This window comes from Psammomys obesus, unplaced genomic scaffold (genome assembly GCF_907164565.1).
Source record: "Psammomys obesus unplaced genomic scaffold, mPsaObe1.curated_primary_1811, whole genome shotgun sequence".
NCBI lineage: Eukaryota > Metazoa > Chordata > Mammalia > Rodentia > Muridae > Psammomys > Psammomys obesus.
This window is the reverse complement of record NW_026594143.1, coordinates 1,183,972-1,208,589: the sequence shown is the minus strand read 5'-3', so window position 1 is coordinate 1,208,589 and position 24,618 is coordinate 1,183,972. Positions and strand designations below refer to the sequence as shown.

The window sequence follows — 24,618 nt, the reverse complement described above, 5'->3', positions numbered from 1 at the left end:
ACATTCATGGCAAGCAAAACACTCATAATACATAAAACAAGAATAAAAAAAAAAGATAAAACCTGTTGCGTTTGAAAATTGAAGGCTAGCTCAGTAACCAAGTAGTTTTCCAAAGTAAGGGGAACACGGACTATTTCTAACAGGATCTCAAGGGCAGGCTGTTTGACCCCCCCCCCGCCCCCCGGGGAGGAGCAGTCTGTTAGGCCACAGAGGAGGACTTTGCAGCCAGCCCTGAAGATACCTGATAAAACAGGGTCAGATGAAAGGGGAGGAGGTCCTCCCCTATCAGTGGACTTGGAAAGGGGCAGGGAGGAGACCAGGGAGGGAGTGTGGGGTTGGGGAGGGAATGAGGGAGCAGGATACAGCTGGGACACAGAGTTAACAAAATGTAACTAAAAAGAAAAAAAAAATACATTCTCTTGATCTTTAAAAAAAAAAAAAGAAAAGAAAAAAAAGAATTGAGTTTATGAAAAAAAAAAAAGAAAATTGAAGGTGATTATGTTGACAAGTTACTCTGTGCCTTTATGATCTGTCTTGATGCTGTAAGACTGAGGGGCTCTGTGTAGGGTGGGAAATTAGATGGCTCAGTAAATGAGTAAAGGTCTTTGCCACTAAGCCTGATGATCTGCAATTTCAGTCCCTTAGTCTTTAGTCTCTCTTTAGTCTCTCATGATTGGAAAGAGAAAACCAACTCATGCAAGTTGTCGTCTGACCGCCACACACATACTGAAGAATGTTCCACCCAAAATAAATACATTGATTAACATAAATAAAATCAAATTTAAGAAGAATGAAGAGGAGAGAATCACCTGGAAGTATTCAGGTCTTTCTCAGGTTGGATAGCATGGTGGCAGTAGAAAGGAAAAAGAAATTTAGTAGTTATTAAGGTGGAAACTATATTGAAAAATTTTAAAAAGGAGAAGATGAACTCAGCTCTCTGCGACTAGATGAGCTAGGGTGTCTCGTAGGGGTACTCCCCTATTCTGAGGAATAGGGAAGGGGGAATGTGGGAGGGAGGGAGGGAAGTACTGGGAGGAGAGAAGGAAGGGACCTATGACCCAGATATAAATTAAATTAATTAATTTTTAAAATGGAAAATGTGTTTAGATAATAGGAATCATTATAGTACATCGGAACTGAAAGACATTAAGACTTATTTATTCATATGATTATTTATTTATTTCAATTTATTCACTTTGTATACTGGCTGTAGCTCCATCCCTCATCTCTTCCCATGCCCCTTCCCCAGTGCACTGATAGGGGAGGTCCTCCTCCCCTTCCATCTGACCCTAGCCTATCAGGTATCATCAGGACTGGCTGCATTGTCTTCCTCTGTGGCCTGGTAAGGCTGCTCCCCCCTCAGGGGGAAGTTATCAAAGAGCTAGCCACTGAGTTCATGTCAGAGATAGTCCCTGTTCCCATTACTATGGAACCCACTTAGAGACTGAGCTGCCATGGGCTACATCTGTGCAGGGGTTCTAGTGATTGTGACTTATATTACTAGTGTTCAAAAGTCCACCAGATTAAAGATCATTAATATTACTATATCTGATGGTGCAAAAAATCCCAACTTTGATGCCTACTTGGGCAACTAGTAACACCCTGCCTCAAAAAATGTAAAAGGTCTATCATTCACAAAGCTCTGCATTCAATCCACACTGCCATAGACATATAGAAAGTCTTCAGTTATTTACCTGTTATGGAAGCATGAAAGTATAGTCCCAGATACTCAGGAGACAGAGACATGAAGATCACTTGCACCAAGAAGTGTGAGAGCAGTCTTGGTAATATAGCAAGACCCCACATGTATCTCTCCTCCCTGGCCCCCTTCCAAAAATCACCACTCCTTGGCTTTGTAGAGTTGAAATCACTTGGGCTGTGGTATAATCAGCTTCAGCCAGGCTGAAAGTTACGTGAAATAGAAAGAACATGGATATTAGTGACAGTCTGACCCAGGTTGCTGTTTTCTAGGTCGGGCTCTGGGCATGATACCTTTCTTTTACAAGTCTGAATTTCCTCATCTATATGATTGAACTTATAATGGCAGTCTAATCAGGTTATGGTGATGCAAGAGGTTAGATCATATTTTGTGCTCACCTAGCATGGTGATGGATGAGCTAGAACATGTATGATAGGTATGCTGGAAGAACTATCATCATAGGACAGCACAAACCAATTCTATTACTCAGAATTAATTGCATCTGTAGGTATAAATATGTTATAATACTTTTTGGTTCCTTTGCCTAGATATACAATTAATACTAACCCCGCTTCACTTTCTGCTTATTAGTGCTTTTGTCATTATGAGTCCTCATGCGTGACATGAATATCCACAGTGATTAAACTCTTTCTACGTCCTACCAAAAGTTTAATGTACCAAAGCTCCTGTTAGACTCCAGAAAATTATTACTTTAGAACTTAAAGGAAAGATAGATCAGTTGAGCGAGGCATGGTGGTACACGCCTTTAATGTGACCACTACACAGATCTCTATGAGGTTGAGGCCAGCTTGGTCTACATAGTTTCTGGCCAGCCAGAACTGCATAGTGAGACCCTGTATCCACAGTAGCAGAAACAACTACAGTAACAAACCATAGGTTTCTTGAGTTAACAAACAAACAAAAAACATTATCAAGATCTTTAGACTGCAGAACCAAAGTCTGGGCTTTGTTCCTTCCAGTTATATGATTTTGGAGAAAAATGGCCTCACAAGGTTATTTTTAAGTTTAACTGAATTAATGCATATCAAGTATAAAGGTACATGACTTTGCACACAACACACAGTCAGGATCTGTTAGTCATTGCCATTAGTATTACTATGCACTAGGGTGATGGTAGAGCTAGAAACGCAGCGATAAAGTCTTTGTAGTCAAAGAATGTAACCCAGTGGAGCCAGCATATGAATAACTTTGGTATGCTTCAAGTACACCTAGTAGAACATGTGTAGGAAGGGCCCTTCCTTAATAGTCCTCCATTTCCATAAGAAACAGTGCTGTTAAGAGGATGTTTGGCATCAGTGGTGTATTTGTTCTGGAGTTAGTTCAGCTTAAGATATATCTTGTCTCACTCATGTAACTTTGAGGCTAGCCAACTTTTTGCTGCTTAGTTTATCTATTTTTAAAATGGGGTCAAGCTTTTGACCCTTGTCAATTTAGAAATAACCTCTATGGGTTACCTCTGGGGAACACTATTAGAAACTTCCCTTGTGGAAGTATCCTCTTCTTCCTAAGAGGGTAGGGGGAGGCACATCAAAAACTGTAAAAGGAAGGTGGCGGTATACTTGGACCTGGGTTCAGTTTCTTGCACCTACTTTGGGCAGCTTACAACTATTTGCAAGAGTTCCAGGGTGTCCCCTGACTTCTGACTTCCACACGATGTTGCACATGCATGCACCCAGCACACACACCGTACACGGAAATTTAAAAAGTGTTTTACTCACTTTGTAGACCAGGCTTGGGCTGGAACTCAGAAATCTACCTGTCAGTGCCTTCCTGAGTGCTGGGGCTAAAGGTGTGTGGCACCACGCTCAGCTACATATAATCTTACATATTATCATTAGAAATTAGGAACTATGAACATAGTTGAGCAAATGTCCTTGTTGAATGGTGGATCATCTTTTGGGTATATGCCTAGGAGTGGTATGGCTGGATCTTGAGGAAGCACTATTTCTAATTATCTGAGAAAGCACCCGATTGATTTCCAAAGTGGTTGTACAAGTTTACATTCCCACCAGCAGTGGAGGAGGGTTCCCCTTTCTCCACATCCTTTCCAGCATGTGTTGTCACTTGAGTTTTTCATCTTGGCCATTCTGATGGGTGTAAGGTGAAATCTCAGGGTCGTTTTGATTTGTATTTTCCTGATGACTAAGGATGTTTCTCTGCCATTGGATATTCCTCTGTTGAGAATTCTCTGCTTAGGTCTGTAGCCCATTTTTAAATTGGATTATTTGGTTTGTTGTCTAATTTCTTTAGTTATTTATATATTCTGGGTATTAGCCCTCTATAAGATGTAGAGTTGGTGAAGATCTTTTCCCAGTCTGTAGGTGTTGCTTTATTCTCTTGACAGTGTCTTTTGCTTTACAAAAGCTTTTCAGTTTCATGAGGTCCCATTTATTGATTGTTGATCTTAGAGCCTGTGCTGTTGGTGTTCTATTCAGGAAGTTGTCTCCTGTGCCAATGAGTTCAAGGCTTTCCCCCACTTTTTCTTCTAACAAATTTAGTATGTCTCGTTTTATGTTGAGATCTTTGATCCACGTGGACTTTAATTTTGTGCAGGGTGATAGATAATGGGCCTATTTGCATCTTTCTACATATAGGCATCCAGTTAGACCAACACCATTTGTTGAAGATGCTATCTTTTTTCCATTGTAGAGTTCTGACATCTTTGTCAAAAATCAGTTGTCTGTAGTGTAGGTGTGTGGGTTTATTTCTGGTTCTTCAATTCGATTCCATTGATCCACCAGTCTGTTTTTATGCCAGTATCATGCAGTTTTTTATTACTGTTGCTCTGTAGTGCAGCTTGAGATCAGGGATGGAGATACCTTTAGAAGATCCTTTATTATAGAGGATTGTTTTAGCTATTCTAGTTTTTTGTTTGTTTGTTTGTTATTCCATATGTACCAGCTTTGTTTGTAATAGCCAGAATCTGGAAACAACCTAGATGTCCCTCCACGGAGGAATGGATACAGAAATTGTGGTACGTTTACACAATTTACACAGCTATTAAAAACAAGGAAATTATGAAATTTGCAGGCAAATGGATAGAACTAGAAAAGATCATCCTGAGTCAGGTAACCCAGAAGCAGTTAACACACATAGTATATGCTCTCTTAAAAGTGGATATTAGTCATATAATATAGGATAAACATTGTAAAATCTACAGACCTAAAGAAGCTAAACACTAAGGAGGACCCTATGGAGGATGCTTAATTCTCATTCAGAATGGCAAACAAGATAGACACCAGAAGTGGTGGAAGAGAGGGAACAGGATGGAAGACTACTATGGAGGCTTCTCTGAAAAGCTCCACCCAACAGGGGATCAAAGTAGATGCTGCGACTCACAGCCAGACTTTGGGCAGAGTGCAGGGAGTCTATTGGAAGAAGAGAGGTTGGGGATAGAAGTACATGGAGGGGACAGAAACCCCATGAAGAGACCAACAAAGCTAAAAATCTGATCCCCAGGGGTCCTGCAGAGACTGATAAACCAACCAAGGACCATACATGAAGAGGACCTAGATCCCCTGATCTCCGAGTAAGGGGAGAAGGGGCAGCTTCTGTCATGAACTTGGTTGTCTGCTCTTTGATCACTTGCCTCTGGAGATGCAGCCTTGCCAGGCCACAGTGGAAGAGGATCCAGGAAGTCCTGATGAGACTTGATAAGCTATGGGCAGATGGCAGAGAAGGATAACTCCCCCTTTCAGTGGACTAGGGGAAGGCAATAGAGGGGAAGAGGGATGGAGGGTGGGACTAGGAGAAGTTGAAGAAGGGGGCTTCATTCAGGATATACAATGAATAAATTGTGGGAAAATGTTGAATTGAAGTTAAAAACAAAGAAATTAGGAACTAACCTTCCTGATTTTTTTGTCAGTTGTATATAGATCTGTTTCTGTGTCATGACAACTTGTCATTTTCTTCTTTCCTAGGTCTTTCAGAGCCTTGAAGACCATCATTTGGAAGTGGTGGCTTTTTTCAGGGAGAATGGCTTTCATGGCCTTCTTGCTCACGACTCTGAGTACGCGCTCTACAATATTCCGTCCTACTACAGTTCCCATGCTTTGAAGCTGAGCTGGAATGGGAAGAACCTTACAACCAACCAGTTCCTCATGCAGGAAGTGGCCAAGCAGCTGGGTTTGAAGCGAATGAATTTTCCCATATTTGCTGCACTGCTAGGTAGGTCATCTAAAACAGAGGATCCATCAAGGTCAGCCTGAGCTATATGAGAAAGACTCAGTCTCAAAAACAAAACATAAAGTTCTCATATCATGTGATGCTGTTAAAAGCAGTAGGCCGTAGGGGATTCTTAGTACAACAGCCTAAAAACTCAGTATTTTTTTTAATGTATTAGTGATGAGAATGTGAGCATAAAAATATAAGTTGTGAACAGGAGCATCTTACGAAGTGTTGCATGATATTCTAGGACTGCATTTTAATTCTCATAAACCTCTTTTGTTCTATTCCAGGACTTACAACAGAGTCCTATGTTTCACTAGTCCCAGAGAGCTTTGCTTCTCTACACAGACTGCTAGCATTTCTTTCAAAAATCAGGATGTAGAACAGGAAGATATGTGGACTATGCTTTTCTCTGTTTCTTTTCTGTTATTTATTATAATACTTTCTGAACAACATTCAGCAAAATTGTGTTTGCAGTGAAAACTCTCTATCTACCACTTGTACCCCATCATTAACATTTTACAGCACTTGCTTTCTCATGTACCTAGCTGTTCCTCCATCCACCTACCTACCTTTTTCTTTTCTTCTCTATTCTTTTTCTTCCTTCCTTCCTTCCTTCCTTCCTTCCTTCCTTCCTTCCTTTCCTTTCCTTTCCTTTCCTTTTTCTTTGTTTTATTTTTAATCAGGATTTTATTGTGTAGCTTAATTTGGCTTCATTCATAAGAGCCTCTTGCCTTAACTTTCCTAACATTGGGGTTGCAAGCATGTATCATTACATCCAACTTTCAGTTCATACAATTTTTATAATTATCCTCCTCCCTCATCTTTTCCCAGTCCCATCCTCATTCCTTTTTCTTCCCTATGCCCCTCTCCTAGTTCACTGATAGGGAAGGTCCTCCTCTCATTCTATCTGACCCTAGCCTATCAGTTTTCATCAGGACTGGCTACATCTTCTTCCTCTGTGGCTTGGCAAGACTTCCCACCCCTGTCCCAGGTGGAGGTGATGAAAGAGCCAGCCACTGAGTTCATGTCAGAAACAGCCTCTGCTCCCCTTACTAGAGAACCCATTTGGAGACTGAGCTGCCTATGGGCTATATCTGAGCAGGGGCTCTAGGTCCTCTCCATGCATGGTTTTTGGTCAGAGCATTAGTCTCTGCAGCCTCCCCTGGGCCCAGATTTTTGGCTCTGTTTGTCTCCTTGTGGAGCTCCTGTCCTTTCCAGGTCTTTCTATCTCCTCCTTCTTCCATAAGGTTCCTTGAACTTTGCCCAAAGTTTGGCTATGAGTCTCAGCATCTGTTTCGATACCCTGCTGGGTAGAGTCTCTCCGAGGCTCTCTGTGGAAGGCTCCTGTCCTGTTCCCTGTCTTCTCCGATTCCCCATGTCTATCCTGTTTGCCCTTCTGAATGAGAATTAAGCATCTTACCTAGGGTCCTCCTTGTTGGTTAGCTTCTTTAGGACCATAGATTTTAGTATGTTTATCCTATATTATATGGCTAATATCTACTTATAAGTGAGTACATACCATGTGTCTTTCTGCTTCTGGGTTACATCATGCAGGATGATCTTTTCTAGTTCCATCCATTTGCCTGCAGATTTCATGATTTCTTTGTTTTATTTGCTGAGTAGTATTCCATTGTGTAAATGTACCACAATTTCTGTATCTATTCCTCGGTTGAGGGACATCTAGGCTCTCATTTCAAACTATAGAATTGCTGATATTTTGAATTGGTTTTCCAAGTCTTGACAGTATGAGCATTATAATAGGCTAGCTTAGCTGTGACCTCTGCCCTATAAGCCCAAAGAATATCACTTTGCGTAATCTAATTGAATCAGCCAAGTTTTAGAATTAGATTTTATGCAATTCACTGAAGTCACACTTCCCTGGATTCAGTTTCCTTATCTCAGAAATGGAAATAGTAATATCCTATGGTGTTTGTTTGTTTGTTTGTTTGTTTGTTTGTTTGTTTCTTGAGACAGTGTCTCTCTATGTAGACTTGGCTGTCCTGGACTTACTTTGTAGACCAGGCCGGCTTCGGACTCACAGAGATCCTCCTGCCTCTGCTTCCCAGAGTACTGGGATCGTAGCCATGTGCCACAGTGTCCAGCTCACAAGGTGTTATTCATGAGATTAAGTGAGAAAAGATATGTACAGTGCTTTGTACTTGTTAAGAAGTCAGTAATTTGCTATTACAAAATAAGAGTGGCATATACTTTTAATCCCAGCACTCAGGAGGCAGAGAGAGGTGGATCTCTCTGATTTTTTGCAGCTAGCCTGGTCTACAAAGTAAGTCCAGGACAACCAGGGCTACATAGAGAAACCCTGTCTCTAAAAACCAAAAAAAAAAAAAAAGGCAGCACAACTATGTAATAATTATTTAGTACCTGCAATAATGGGTTTTTAAAGTCAGATAGTCCTAATTTTTTTGTTCTAGTGTAGGCCTATCTTAGGCCAAGTAATTAAACTTTTTTGAATCTCAGTTTCCTTGTCTATAAAATGGAGATAAAACTATGAAGCTTGATCATTATAGAGGAGATATATATGTAATATAAAATAAGTAATTAGCATGTATAAAGCTAATATAATTAATTATTACATTAAGAATATAGGCCTCCTGGGTGTTCTGGCACATACCTTTAATCCCAGCACTTGGGAAGCAGAGGCAGGATGATATCTGAGCTAGAAACCATCTTGGTCTATTTACTGAGTAACAAGCCAGCCAGATGTATATAGTAAGACCTGTCTCAAAAAAAAAAAACAATGATGATAATAATATAGGCCTGCCTGTGCATGGTAGAACACTGCTTTAATCCCAACACTCAGGAGGCAGAAACAGACAGATCTCTGAGTCTGTGTCCAGCTGATCTACATAGTGAGTTTCCAGCTAGCCAATGGCTACTTAGTGAGATCCTATCTTAAAAACACTGGAGAGGATGTGGAGAAAGGAGAACCCTCCTCCATTGCTGGTGGGAATGTAAACTTGTACTACCACTTTGGAAATCAGTCTGGCGCTTTCTCAGACAATTAGGAATAGTGCTTCCTCAAGATCCAGCTATACCACTCCTAGGCATATATCCAAAATATGCTCAAGTATACAACAAGGACATTTGCTCAACCATGTTCATAGCAGCTTTATTTGTAATAGCCAGAAGCTGGAAACAACCCAGATGTCCCTCAACTGAAGAGTGGATACAGAAATTGTGATACATTTACACAATGGAATACTACACAGCAATGAAAAACAAGGAAGTCATGAAATTTGCAGGCAAATGGTGGGAACTAGAAGAGATCATCCTGAGTGAGGTATCCCAGAAACAGAAAGACACACAGGGTATATATTTACTCATAAGTGGATATTAAACGTATAATATAGGATAAACATACTAAAATCTATACACCTAAAGAAGCTAAGCAAGAAGGAGGACCCTGGGTAAGATGTTCAATCCTCCCTCAGAAAAGCAAATGGGATGGACATTGAAAGAGGGAGAAAACAGAGAACAGGACAGGAGCCTACCACAGAGGGCCTCTGAAAGACTCTACCCAGTAGGTGAACAAAACAGATGCTGAGACTTACAGCCAAATTTTGGGAATCTTATGCAGGGAATCTTATGAAAGAAGGGGGAGATAGAAAGACCTGGAGAGGACAGGAGCTCCACAAGGAGAGCAACAGAACCAAAAAATCTGGGCACAGGAGCCTTTTCTGAGGCTGATAATCCAATTAAGGACCATGCGTGGAGATAACCTAGAACCCCTGCATAGATATAGCTCATGGCAGCTCTGTCTCCAAGTGGGTTCCCTAGTAATGGGAACAAGGGCTGTCTCTGACATAAACACAGTGGCTGGCTCTTTGATCACCTCCCTCTGAGTGGGGAGCAGCCTTACCAGGCCACAGAGGAAGACAATGCAGCCAATCAGGATGAGACCTGATAAGCTAGGTAAGACAGAAGGCGAAAAGGACCTCCCCTATCAGTGCATTGGGGAGGGGCATGGGAGGAGATGAGGGAGGGAGGGTGGGATTGGGAGGGGATGAGGGAGGGTGCTACAGCTGGGATACAAAGTGAATAAACTGTAATTAATAAAAATTAATACATTTTAAAAATAAAATAAAAAGAACACAGGCCTATGTTTCATTCAGTTATTTCCTCTCCTGGGAGGATCCTCTTTATAACCTAAAAGATCTACACAAAGAATTGTATAGTGAATGAATGAAATATATATTTTATAGGTAACCACATTCTACCAGATGAGGACTTGGCTGCTTTTCACTGGAGCCTTTTGGGACCAGAACATCCTCTTGCATCACTTAAGGTAATATGCCTTGTTTTGTCCTTGTACAATTAGAAGACATCAAGTTTTGATTGAACTTTGATGGAGTAGAAAAGTTGTCTTTCATTAGATTTAAAAAAAATATTTGTTTCTAAAATCTTTTGCTTGTTTTTGAGATCATATTTTAATTACAACCTTTCTCCCTCTCCTTCCCTCCCAAGTCCATATACATATATATTCAGTCTCCTTCAGTTTTATGGTCCCTCTTTTTTTTTTAATTAAGTGTTATTGCATGTATATATATATATTTGTATATTTTCTTAAATATAACCTGATGAGTTCGTAAAATGTTACCTGTACATATGTTTCCAGGGCAGACGGTTTGGCCCTGAAATACCAATTGGTATACTTTTTCCCGGGAGAACCTCCTCTCCCATTCCCAGCTTTCAGAACTACTTGCTTGTAGTTCTTTGTGTACGGTTGAGGCCTTATGGACTTTTCCCCATGCAGTTTGGCATTGGTGTCCTCTTTCATTAGGTTTTTAAATATTTCAGATTCAGTCCAGGTTAAGGCTCATCTGTTGCTCTTGAGATGTGGTGACTCCTATGATATTCTAAAATGCAGGAAACTTGACCACATAATTCATGGTAGCATGGGACTGCACTCAAATCTCCCTTTAAAATAAAGTAAAACTGTATTTTTCATGCAGATAAAATTAGTTCTCATAATACCCATAACTTAAGAATTCATACAAAGTGGAAAAGAAAAATACTAATTCCTCAGTATTGGAAAAAAAAATGAGTAAAAGCCTGAACCAAAAAAAAAAAAAAACCTGACAAAATGGTGGCTCAGTGTCCAAAGGTGTTCTCTAACTAAGGGGAACAGGGACTATTCCTGACATGAACTCAATGGCTGGCTCTTCGACCCCCCACCCCCCCAAGGGAGGAGCAGCCTTGCTAGGCCACAGAAGAAGACATTGCAGCCAGGCCTGAAGATACCCGATAAAACAGGGTCAGATGGAAGGGGAGGAGGTCCTCCCCTATTTGTGGACTTGGAAAGGGGCAGGGAGAAGATGAGGGAGGGAGGGTGGGATTGGGAGGAAAGGAGAGGGGGCTACAGCTGGGATACAAAATAAGTAACCTGTGATTAATATAAAAAGTAAAACAATTTAAAAAACTGACAAAACTAGAAATACAATGGCTAATCATATAACAAGATGCTCAACCTCATTAATGATCAGACATGTACATCAAATGAGTGGTATGATCATTTTTGTTAACTGTTTAACACACAATAAAAAATGAGTTTACTGCTATGAAGCCTGTAGAAGAAACAATATTCTTTGACACTTGTGGTAGTGGTGTAAACTGGTGATAGTATATTTCCTGTTTTTCAAGGTCTAGAGATAATTGTTTTATACTTTCTCCCTCTTTCTAATTGGCTCACCCACGTTGCATGATCTCACTTCCTATTTCACTAAGCAAATGGAAGTGATGGGAAAAGAATTTCTGTGAACTTCCATTTCCTCTTCACAGACCCTATTTTAATCTGTGTTCTACTAGTGTACTGATGACCATGGGTGACTTGTCCATGTCCCATCTAAGGCAAGCTCTTCCATTTATGAAGATCCTAGTCACTCATGCCAGTTAAAAGGCATTAGTTCAGCAGTTCTCCTTTCTCCGGCATCATCCATTTTTCCCTCGATTCATTAGTAACTTCCTATTTGATGTATAAACATGATCCTTTGAAAATTATTTGTTTATTTTTCAATTTCAATTTATTTATTTTATATGCATGGATGTGTTTTCTGCAAATATGTCTGTGTACTACATGTGTGCATAGTGCCTACAGAAACCAGAAGAGGGCATTGGATCCCCTGGGACTGGAGTTACAGGTGTTGGTTTGCTGCCATGTAGATGCTAGGGATTGAACCTGTATCCTCTGGAAGAGCAGCCAGTGTTCTTTACCCCTGGGCCATCTCCCCATGAGTTATCTCTCCAGCCCCAATCCTCTTTTTTAAGTGGAGATAGGGCCTGATGCCAACTATCCTTAAACCCAAAATGTTCTTTTGTCAGCCTCCTGACTGCTAAGATTATAAGCATGGGCTACAATGGATGTCTGTACATGATCCAGGTTTACAAATTAAAAAAAAAAAAAAAAACACAACAACTCTGTGTGTATATGTTTGCGTGTGCTTCCATTTCTGACTTTTTAGAGCAGTAGGGATATGAGCTCTGTTTTGTATTTATACAGAAAGCACTTTGCCAATTAAGCATCTCTCCAGCCCCAAGCCCACTCTTGATTTTTTACTCCCTGCCACAGAAGCCTGTTTTTTTCTTTTTATAGTGAAGAATCATCTAGGTGCTAGGTGTGGGAGATGGTTCCATTGATAAAGTACCTGCTGCATAAACATAAAAATGAGGGTTTGATCCCCAGAGATGAAAAACAAAGCAAAACAAAAAAAACAGGGGTGGTAGCACATACTTATAATCTTAGCCTTGAGGAGGTGGAGACAGGCAGATTCCTGGGGCTCTCTAGCCAGCCAGCGAGGCCTGCTTAAATGGTGAGCCCCAGGTCCTAAAAAGAGACCTTGTCTTAAAATACAAAGTGGTTGGTTACTGAAGAAGGATGTTGACCTCTGTCCCCCCCCACCCCAGTCAACACACATGCATACACAAAGGATATGCGGGGGGGGGGGACTATATTTGAGCTGTTGAGTATCTTCAATGATCTGGTTTGCTGAAACTGCCCTTAATAAAGTTACCAGTAAACTCAATGGCCAGCTCTCTATTTTCATTTTACTGATCAGTCTCCTAACAACTCAATTATCACCCCAGCCCCTATTTTTGATAGTTTTTATAAAGTACTTTTATTTTTTAAGATTAATTTATTTATTTTACATATATGAGTGTTCTATCTGCATGTACACCTGCATACCAAAAGAGGGCATTAAATTCCAGCATAGATAGTTGTGAGCAACCATGTATGTGGTTGCTGGAAAATGAACTCTAGAAGAACAGACAGTGCTCTTAACCACAGGGCCATCTCTCTCTAACCCCCATAAAGGCCTTTTAAAAGTAAGTTTAAAAAAACTTGGAGATGTAGCTCCAAGTTAGAGAGCTTGGATAGAGAGCTTACCCATCATGTATGAGGACCTGGGTTCCATCTCTGGTGCTGTCAAAAATGTCTTAAATTTATAGGAACTTCGAAGGTGAAACTCAGATCACTGTTTGGGGGGCAATCATTCATATTGTGTACAAAACTATTATGCTACATGCTATTTTAGTGTTTTGGGAAAGTATACAATAAAATTTTCTCTTGGGTCTGATGAGATGGCTCAGATGGTAAGCTGCTTGCTGCGTAAGAATTGGTTCCCGGGGAACAGGGGTTCCCTAGTAAGAGGAACAGGGATGGTCTCTGACATGAACTCAGTGGCTGGCTCTTTGATCACCTCCCCCTGAGGAGGGAACAGCCTTTCCAGGCAATAGGAAGACAATCAAGTCAGTCCTGATGAGATCTTATAGGCTAGGATGAGAGGGAAAGGGAGGAGGATCTTCTCTATCAGTAGACTTGGGGAAGAGCATAGGAGGAGAAGAGGGAAGGAGGGTAGGATTGGGAGGGGATGAGAGAGGGGGCTACAGCTGGGATACAAAGTGAATAAATTGTAAATAAATAAATAAATAAATAAATAAATATGAGGACCTCAGTTCTAGCCCCAGCACCCCCATAAAAAGACAGGTAATATGGCTTGTGCTTGAAATTTCATTACCAGGAAGTTGGAGAGAGGTGGATTCCTGAGGCATATTGGCCAACTGGCCTGCCATATTTGAGCACCCCAGTGTACTAGTGACTGACTCTATCTTTAAAAAGCAAGAACAACCATTTCTGAGGAGCAGTACTGCAGGGTGACCTCAGGTCTGCCTATGCTTGTGCATCTGGACCCCTCCCCAAATATGCACAGACATACACAATATGTATTTGGGAGGTACACACACATGTCAACACACACACATACATACCCTATGCAAATTTGTTTTGAAAAAAATATTGACAGTACTAGGGATTAAACCCAGAGCTTTAGACACTATAGAAAATCACTGTACCTCTGAAGTATATCCCAAGCTCTAAATTTGTTCTCCAGTGTTATGAATCTGTCTTATTTTGTCTGTGTAGAAAAAATAAACACAGATAGGGTAGGAAAACTAGATTATTTGGGACTAATAAGTAGACTATTGAGAGGGTGAGGTTGAGAGGGTAATGAGAAGGTAAATATGATCAAAATTTATGATATATGTGAAAATATCATAATTAAACCTACTCTTGCATAATTAATATATACACATTTTAAAAAGAGGACTCAGAGCATGTCACTTTTCTATTAAAAATCTTATAATGACTTTTTTTTTGGATTTTTGCGACAGGGTCTCTCTGTGTAGCCTTGGCTGTCCTGGAACTCACTTTGTAGACCAGGCTGGCCTCAAACTCACAGAAATCTGCCTGCCTCTGCCTCCCTGAGTGCTGGGATTACAGGCGTGCGCCACCACCACCCAACTAAAAAGACTCTATGCTGCTCAATCCTTCTCATAGCCTGCTGACCCCAGCACTTCCTAGCCCCTTAGAAGCTTCATACTTTACATTCTCTCTACTTAGATTGCCTTTTTGATTACATAGCTGTTTCCTTCTAAAAGTTTGTCCAATGTCATGTTCTCAATGAGGCTTTTCCAAAGCTCACTATTTAAAAATTATGGCACATAGGCATGCATGCATGCATTCACATCACCTAATTCTGACACACTGAAGGCCTCCTGTCTTTAATATTTCCTACTGTGCCCCTGGTACCTTAGGACAGTGTCGGGGCCAATGCCTGGCAGTATCCGTTTGATTGCCACAGGGTTTCTGTATATAGCCCTGGCTGACCTGAGGTTCACTAGGTAGACCCACTATAGAGATCCACCTGCCTCCACTTCCAAGGATTAAAGATGTGTGGTACTACACCAGCCTTAGTAACTGTTTTTTTTTTTTAATTCTTTTTGTTTCTGTGTAAATTGATGTATATGGGTGGTTTGCCTGTTCGTATGTCTATACACTACCTGAATTTTTGTTGTCCGTGGAGGCCGGAAGATGGTGTTGGATCCACTAGAGTTAGAGACTGCTGTAAGCTGCTATGGGACTGCTAGAAATTGAACCTGGGTCCTCTGGAAGATCAACAGCTGCTCTCAGCCTCTGATTCCTCTCACCAGCTCCACCAATAGCTATATTTTTTTTTTGGTGAGGAATGAAAGAGACAGTAGGTTGGCAACATAATTGTTTTTTTCTCTCCATATAAATCCTTATGACTCTGCATAGTTATGAAGCTTGCTTTTTAAATTCATTTTAGTTATGCGTATGTATGTAGGGAGAAACTGCACATGGGTGCACTTTGCCCACAGAGGTAACAGGTGTGCATTCCCCTGGAGCTGGAGTTACAGGTGGTTGTGAGCACCTGGTGCATGGTTACCTGGAATTGAACAGAGGTCCTCTTGAAGAGAAAGATGTGTTCTTCACTGCTGAGCTATGTCTCCATCTCCCAACAAAATTAATTTTAGGGTCAAATAGAAGAGGAGGAGGACCTTCCCTATCAGTAGACTAGGGGAGGGGCATAGGGGGAGAAGAGGGAGGGAGGGTGGGATTGGAAGGAGACCAAGGAGGGGGCCACAGCCGAGATACAAACTGAATAAACTTTAATAAATGGTAATAATAAAAAATGTTTAAAAAAGAAAATTTATACTATTTGACTCAGAAATTATAGTGTGAAGGAACTTATACTTCTATTTATTTAATTTTATTTTATGTGCATAGGTATGAGGGTGTCAGATCCCCTGGAACTGTAGTTACAGGCAGTTGTAAGCTATCATGTGGGTGCTGTGAATTGAACCTGGGTTCTCTGGAAGAGCAGTCAGTGTTCTTAATCACTGCACCATCGCTCCAATTCCGTACTTACAGAATTATCAAGGGGGCAACAAAATCCTACATTTCTACATAGCATCAAAAAATTTCACCATAATTGTGGGCAAAATAACAGATTATTGCAATTACTTACCATTATTTAATCATTTAGATCACCTTCCTGGGTTTTGCCATACTTGCTGGATTTTCTTGGTTTTGCCAATATGGTTTTTAACAAATTGCAAGACAAGTTATTTCACACATTCTTTGTATACATTTCTAAAATGTTTGCTCATTTTCGTACATATACACATGGACATTATCACTCCCAGCAAAAGTAATGCTAATTTCTTAGAGCTATCTTTTTATTTGGAGGACAGTTTTTTACATTTAGTGTATGTGTTTAGTGTATGTGTTTGTGTGTGCATGCATGCACGCATGCATGCATGGATGCATGCCACATTGATCGTGTAGAGGTCAGAGGATAGCTTGCAGGAATTGGTTCTCTCCCTCTATCATGTGACTTCTGAAGATCATTAGGTCATTAGGATTGGACATAAGTATCTTTATTCACTAAGCCATCTTGCTGGCCTGTTATCATTTTAATATCTAATACATTTGATTGTTTCAAAAAGGTCTTTTTGTGCTTAGTTCAACTCAGGATATAAAGATCCTCCATATATAACAAAAATATTTTTATTTTAAAATTTTGTAACAGGGAATGTGTGTATGGGTAGATGTATGTATGAGTGTATGGTATATGTGCACATGTGTGTGGATGTGAGCTCAGAGACCAAAGAGGAACACTAATTGTCATGCTGTATACGTTATTACCTATACTTTTAAGATAGGGTCTATAGTTGAACCTAGGTTTACAGATATGTGTGACCATACCCAGCTTTTTATGTGGCCCTGATGTTGTGTCTTCCTGATCATCCAGTATTAGTGAAGCTTTCTACTGTGCTTTTAATTTAACTTGCTACATTTTAAATTTTCAGTAATTCAGTTTGGGTTTTTATTAGTAGTTCTGTATTGAAATCCATTTCAATATCTTGCATTGACTTCCTTATTTCATTCAGTTGTCTCCCCCTCCCTTTTTGGAATTCAGTTGGGATTTTGTGTACTCCTTGATTTCTTTGAACATATTTATTATGTTGAATTCTTTGGAATTTTGTTTAAGTCGCTGTCATTGGTAATTTTTAGAGGAGACATGTAATGTTGTATTTTCCTGTTTCTTATGTTTTTATGTTGGGACTTGCAAGGATACAGTTAGGTCACTCCTTTGATTTTCTAGTTAATGTCACCTTTATTTTTTGTACAAATGTTTGCAGTGTTCAAGAGGAGGTAGTTTTTGATTGGTTGAGGTATCCTTCCTCTGTTACATTGGTGCCTAGAGCATCAGACTTGATCCCCAGTATTCCACAAGGATATAATGCTGTCATGACAGTAGTCACTATCCAGGCATAGACCCATTATGACACTGTGAAGTAGTAGTAAAATACAATACTATTACCAGTTAAACATCAATTATTTTGAGAAGAGGCACTGTTAGTGTGGCTGTGCTAATATATCAATTATTATGGATCTGAGGAGAAAGCATAGTAGTCTAGTGGTTAGAACTGAATTGATAGAAAAGAGAAAGAGCATAAATAGAAGGAGAAACGGCAGCACTCAAAAGTGGAGGACACGAGGCAGTTTTCATTAACAATAGACTGAAAAGGGAATGGTAATGATATGAAGTCCGGGGGCTGGTGAGATGACTCAGTGGTTAAGAGTGCTGGGCTGTGAGGTCCTGGGTTCAATTTCCAGCACCCAATGGCAGCTCACAACTGTCTGTAACTCCAGTTGCAAGGGATCTAACACCCTCACACAGACATGCATGCAGGCAAAACACCAAAGGACATAAAAGAAAAATAAACAAATCATTTCAAAAAAGGTATGAAATCAGGTAGCAGAACAGTCCCAGTTCTTAGAAGGCTAAGACATGGAGACCCTCTGCATACTAGGCAAGGCTGTGTTATTTGAAAGAGGAAACTGAAAAAGGAAGTTGTGAGGAGAAAGAAAAAGAACAGATAAAAAAAAACCCAAAAAACAAAACAAAACAACAACAACAACAAAAAACAACAACAGAGCAGGACCAAATCTGCTTGTTAAATTGACACATGATATTGAGTAAAGGAGAAATAATAGTGAAGGGGAGAGTGCTGGGGTTGGGCATATAGTGAAGAAACACTACTGAGCTTGATTGCTGGTTAAGTTCAGAGTTTCTTGGCATTCATTTCCAGGTTCCCAAAAGACTGGCTTGCCTTCAGAATTTTCTTGAGAGGTCAGGTGGCAGATGCTGGCCATATCCTGGGTAGCTATGTTTTTGTTTCCAGGTCTTCCTTTGGGAAACAAGCTTACACACGGGATTCCACTTCATGTGCACTGCTTCACAGATGGAGTCTCAGGTGTCACTTACACATCTGAGGGTTCCCTAAGGAGGCTAGTTTTAAATGCTGGCTTTGCTCCTGTTAAGTCCTCCCAGTTGGCTAGAGTGCTACTCTTAGTTGATAGGATGTTCCTCTGCAAATTCTGGCTCCTAGTAGGTTTTCTGCTCGCTTAATACTGTGCTTTCAATGTGAAGTTCCTTTATCTGGTCTAACGGTATTCTGCTGGCCAGATTTCAGTATCGTACCTCAAGAGTTTATCTTGGTTAGCCTGCCCACTGACACAGTATGGCATCTCACTACTGCTCCACTGAGTTCTGAGTGCCAACCACCCAGCCCTTGCATTATTCTTGATGCTATACAGAATATGCCCTGATTTTTTTTTCCTCCTGCTGCTTAGAATGTCTGTTACAGACCAGGCAAGATGGCTTTATAGGTAGAGATATTTGCAATCAAACCTGACAACCTGAGTTTAATCCTGTGGACGCACATGGTAGAAGGAGAGAACTGACTCCTACAAGTTGTCCTCATACCTCCACACACATAAATAAATGTAATAAATAAGTTAAAATTTCTGGTATTGAGACAATTATGCAAGTTGTGTAAGCTTCTCGGGCTCGTGCCCAGCTACTCTTGATGCTCCCTCTACTGAGAACAGGGAGCCTCTCCAAAGCAGCCACTCCCTCTAGGCACAAGCTGAACTTTTCTGCTTGGTAAAATCCCCTATTTTCTTATTTATCCTGGAAATCTCTGAGTGTCAGCTACCTCTTCCAATAACTGTTTTATCTAGTTTTTTTTTTTACCCCCTTCTGTTTCCTGGAGACTCTGGCAAACAATGCCAGGCTGCCATTCATCTTTGGAATTTCTCTTAGTGATCTGTCTTTGACTTTGGTATCCTTTACTTATCTTTTCTCCTCCAGGTCCGAGCGCATCAGTTGGTTCTTCCACCTTGTGATGTTGTGATCAAGGCTGTTTCTGAGTATGTTAGCGCCATCAAAGACCCCTCAAACCTGGATGTGGTTGGGAAGGATGTTTTCAAACAATCTCAGGTGAGCTAGTCTTTCCCTTCCTAAGAATCACCAGCTTACTTTATTTTTAATAAAAGAATATTTTGGGTACACACTGGTTTGCAAGTATAGATATGCCATGCTGTGTGTGTGGAGGTCAAAGGGTAACCTGTGGGACTTGGTTTTCTCCTTCCACCATGTGGGCTCTGCAAATCAAATTCATGTTGTCATGTGTGGTGGCAAGTGTCTTTACTTGCTGAGCCATCTCACTCACCTTCACCAGCTTTCTTACATTTGCCTGCTACACTACCAAGTCCTCTGGTCTTCTTTGTAGCCTCTAGCTTCCTCCTTGATACTTGATTTCTTCTTACTGGCTGAAATTCTAAAATTTCCTTTAAAAAATATTCTACAATCTAAATAGAAAGGGTCCTTTGTGTTTGTTTTTATTTTCCACTGATAATTAATGTACTACAAACATAGTCTGAAAAATTAGAAAATAAACAAGCTGCCTAAAATCTCATTCCCTAGAAACAAATTACCACAAGTAATTATATGTCTTCTTTCAGTGTTGTATGCAAGGCTTCAGACCCAGGGCTTGGCGCATGCTGGAGAAGTACATTACATCTAAGCTACACCCTCAGCTAATTGCGATGTGTATATATATATGTGTGTGTGTGTATGTATACATATATATACATATAAATTATTATTATGTTTGCTTATTTATTGCATGTGTAAGCCACAGTGCACATGTGGTAGCTAGGGGTCAACTTTGGGTAGTTGGTCCTCTTCTTCCACCATGTATGTTCTGGGGATTGAACAGGTCAGGTTTCCAGGCTTGGTGGCAAGTGCCTTTACCCGCTGAGACAGCTTATTGTTCTTAATATATATTTTAACATAAAGGATATCTTACTGGAGGATAAAGTGGATAATAAGAAAAGACTATTTTAAAATGAGTCTCCATGAAATAAGAATCAAAATAATGGTTAACATTGGAAGAAAGGACCCAACTAGGATTTTCTGTTATGAAATAAAAATTACAAAAATAAGTTAGTTTTATTTTTTTTTAGCAATTTGATTTATGTATGCAACTTTTAAAAACTTGTATTGCTGTTTTTTTTATTAACAGTTTCATCTTTTTTGTAGATGTGTGCAATGAAATTTTGAGTTATTGATTTGTGTAACCATCATTAAAATCAGAATTTAGAAAAGTTATAATATCCCATCCTTCAGTAGCCTCCACTCCTGCCCGCTGGCAGGCAGATCAGGGTGGGCCAAATAGGCTGGCAGGGAGGAGATGGCCACTGGTTGCCATTGCTCTGAGCCCACCTATCAGAGTCTGCATCAAGTGAGCCTCCCCGTGCCAAGGTGTCTGGTTGCTTGAAGGGAGTCAGTGGGATAGTGCAGCCCAGTGCCAGTGGCAGCTGGAAACCAGAGCCATCTGACCCGGCCTTCTCTGTGGGCCTGATCTCCTCCAGAGAACCCCATTTTCCTCAGGTAGAGTGAGTTGTGCTAAGAGAGCCCCAGGCCAGTAGCCTGAACACCTAGAAACATCCACAGCCATTGTTGAGGCTCCCTCAGTCTGCACACCTATCTGAGGGAGGAGGTGGGCTGTGCTTCAAGCCCAGAAACCCCAGGTCTGTGTTCTTCTTGTTTGCTTTCAACTCTGTCAGACTGTTTCTCGTCTGTGACAGGGCAAACCCAGGAAGATCACCCAGCTAAGACTGAAGACAGTTGGCCAGCCGTATTTTGCTCTACTTCCCTTCAACATGGACCTCCCACCCCCATAGCCTCAGGACCTGGAAGAGAGGCCTAGCCACAACAGGTCTCAGGGGATGTTGTGTATAAATATCTTCCACCCCCCTCACATAAATTCCTGTGCATTGGGGATGGCCCAAAGGAGAAAGCCTCCAGGCACAATAATAGACAGGGGACCCAGAATGCTATCTTTTTGTAATACCACTGAAACCCATTCCTAATACCTGGGGATTCTCTGTCACTATAGTTATGGCTTCTAGATACTATTACATGGATGGAATCAGAAAGTAGATAATAATGTGAGAATGTCTTGTGTCATTCAACATAGTTTTCTTAAGATTCATTCAAGCTGAGCTAAAGAGATGGCTCAGTAGTTAAAAAAGCATGTACTGTTTCTGCAGAGGACTGGAGTTCGCTTTATAGTACCATGTTGGGAAGCTCACAAATGCTAGTAACTCTCGCTCCAGGGGATCCAACACTCTCTTATGGCCTCCAGGGCCACCTCCATGTATGTGACATACACTCTTCCCCCTACACACATATACATGAAAAGAAAAAATCTTAAAGAAAAAAAGAATTTTCAAGTGGTTGGGTGTTTTGTGGCATGTGTGTGTGTGTGTGTGTGTGTGTGTGTGTGTGTGTGTATTCAGTAATTCATTTTTATGGGTATATGAACAGCACATTCATCTACACATGCCTTAAAATATTTAAATTGGATATAAATTTAGGTGACTATAAATGGAGCTGCTGTAACACTTGCATCCAAGTTTTTGTATGAATATAGTGTTTCATTTCCATAGTGTAAATATCTAACACTGAGATTTCTATAACATATATATGGTAAGTGTATTTATGAAAAGGCCAAACCATTTTTCACAGTAGCTATCTCTTTTCCTAACCATCTTTGGTCAATATTTTAATGAAATTTTCTGTATTTGTGTGTGTGTGTGTGTGTGTGTGTGTGTGTGTGTGTGTGTGTGTGGAGTGTGCATGCTATAATGCTTATATGGAGGTTAGAAGACCAACTGAAGGAGTCTGGTCTCTACCACTGGAATCCAACTCACATGGTCAGGTTTGGTGGCAAGCATTGTCTTGCTAGTCCTGATTTACCTTGTCCTTCTAAGCAAGTACTCTACCTAACTCAGCTATACCCACAGTGCTAATCATTGTTTTAGTTTGTATTTATAAATTGCTCATAGTGAACTCTTGTAAGCTTGTTGTTGTTGGGTTTTTCTTTGTTTGTTTTTCGAGATAGGGTTTCTCTGTGTAGTCCTGGTTGTCCTGAACTCACTTTGTACACCAGGCTGGCCTTGAACTCACAGAGAACCGCCTGCCTCTGCCTCCCGGAGTGCTTGGGATTACAGCCATGTGCAACTACACCTAGCTTGAATTTTAAGTTTTAATGCATTATGCTCAGATAGAATATACTTTTATTCCAGTTTTTCTGAATTTTTAAAGATTTGTGTTGTGCAAAGATGTGGTCTACTTTAAAGAATCCTCTGTGCACTGCTGAGTAGAATATGTATTCTACTGTATTTGGGTAGAGTATTCTGTAGATATCTGTTAAGTCTATTTAATATATGTCAATTAATTCGTATGTTTCTCTGTTATTTTTTTACATTTTTAAATAATTTATTTAATTTTATTTTATGTGCATTAGTGTGAAGGTGTCAAATCCCTTGGAACTGGCATTACAGACAGTCATAAGCTGCCATGTGGGTGCTGGAAATTGAACCCGGTTCCTTTGGAAGAGCCAACAGTGATCCTAACCACTGAGCCATCTCTCCAGCCCCTTCTCTGTTGTTGTTTTAATCTAAATGAACTATCTATTGGTGAAAGAGGGGTATTGATTTATCTTTCTCTTTTGTTTATTTTTTTTAAGAGAGGCTTTCTTTGTGTAGCCCTGACTGTCCTGGAACTCTTTCTGTACTCCAGGCTGGCTTCCCACTCACAGAGATCCCTCTCTCCTGAGTACTGGGATTAAAGGCATACACCAACCACCGCCAGACTGATAGTGTAGTATTGAAATCACCTACTGTGTCTTTATTCCTGTAGTATATAATTTTATGAAATTGATTACACTGGTTTGGAGCATATATGTTTAAGATAGTAATGTCTTGTTGGTTAACTGTTCCATTGATTAGAGTGAAGCACCCTTTATTTCTTCTGATTAGTTTTAGTTAAAGTCTGTTTTGTCAGATATTAGGATAGCCATGCCTCCGTGCTTTCTGGTCCTGTTTGATTAGAGTACTTTTGTCCATTCTTTTACTCTATGCCTTTTGATTAGAGAACTAAGGCTGTTAATATTTAAAGTTATTACTAAAGGTATGTGTTGATTGCAGTTATTGTGGGCTTTTTTTTTAATTCAATTCATAGAGTCTGTGGTCTACTGTTTGGTTTTTGTTGTTGTTGTTGTTGTTTTGTCAGATATGTACACTCACAGTTCAGTGGTGAATTCAGCTGTTCAGAAACAACTTTCTGGTCTTGTTTTTTGAGCCCCTCCTTTCTCAGCCCTCTTGCCATAATGTCAGGACATTCATTCCCAATTTTGTGTGTGTGTGACTAAGCCCATGATAGAAGAGAAAATTACATACAATAAAGCATTGCTCCGCTGATCAAAACAAGGAAGGTTTTTATCATTCCATCTTAGTTTTCCCTATTTCCCCATTACTTCTACTGCCAAAGGTTTTATTCAGACTAAGCCCAAGGGAACGGGGGTGGGGGGAAGACAAGAAAAATGTAATTCCTGTACACTCTCTTAGTTTCTGAAAGTATTTTGTCATTCCCCCAGGCAGAACTAGACAGGGTTTTCTTTTGGCATGTTCCTTATCCCAGCAAATGAATAGCTGTGGGTTATATTTTGCATTGTTTTCTTACCAGGGAATATCAGAAGAACAAGAATTGCTCAACTTGCTAATGGGTCAGTTTACTTCAGGCCTTAGACTTCATCCATCTGCCTACTACTGCTTACCTATTAGAAGTAGCTCTGTGGTGAACAACATATTTTCATATGTTGATGATGGGAATATACCCTGAGATACTTGCTTCTTGGTTAGCTGTGGGAACCCATGTTCACTTCTCCCTCTCAGTGATGAGACCCTACCCTGTTTGGCTTGAGCCCGTACATGTTTCCTCAGTCTCTATGAGCTCATATGTGCATCAGTCCTGTTGTGTCTGGAAGACTCTGTTCCCATGGAGTCATCTACCACCTCCGGCTCTACAGTCTTTTCCATGTATCTTCCTGAACCCTTGGAGAGGGTGTTGAGGGTGGCATCCCATTTAGCATTGAGTGTTCCAAAGTCTTTCACTGTCTGCACCTTGTCCAGTTATGGGTCTCTGTGTTAGTTC

At 40.4% G+C, this 24,618-nt stretch overlaps 1 protein-coding gene across 2 annotated transcripts in view; it reads left to right on the top strand.

Moving 5' to 3' along the window:
- Positions 1-24,618, top strand: part of Fam120c (family with sequence similarity 120C) — a 112,006-nt gene that overhangs the window by 26,200 nt on the left and 61,188 nt on the right. Inside the window, exons 2-5 of one of the 2 annotated variants that reach the window (XM_055617918.1) lie at positions 5,641-5,887; positions 10,111-10,193; positions 19,426-19,554; positions 21,207-21,745. In XM_055617918.1, coding sequence (XP_055473893.1) covers positions 5,641-5,887; positions 10,111-10,193; positions 19,426-19,554; positions 21,207-21,302 — 555 coding nt within the window. In that variant the 3' untranslated portion in view covers positions 21,303-21,745. Of the gene's footprint in view, positions 1-5,640; positions 5,888-10,110; positions 10,194-19,425; positions 19,555-21,206; positions 21,746-24,618 lie in introns of those variants that run through there. The other variant, XM_055617916.1, reaches the window with a different exon arrangement.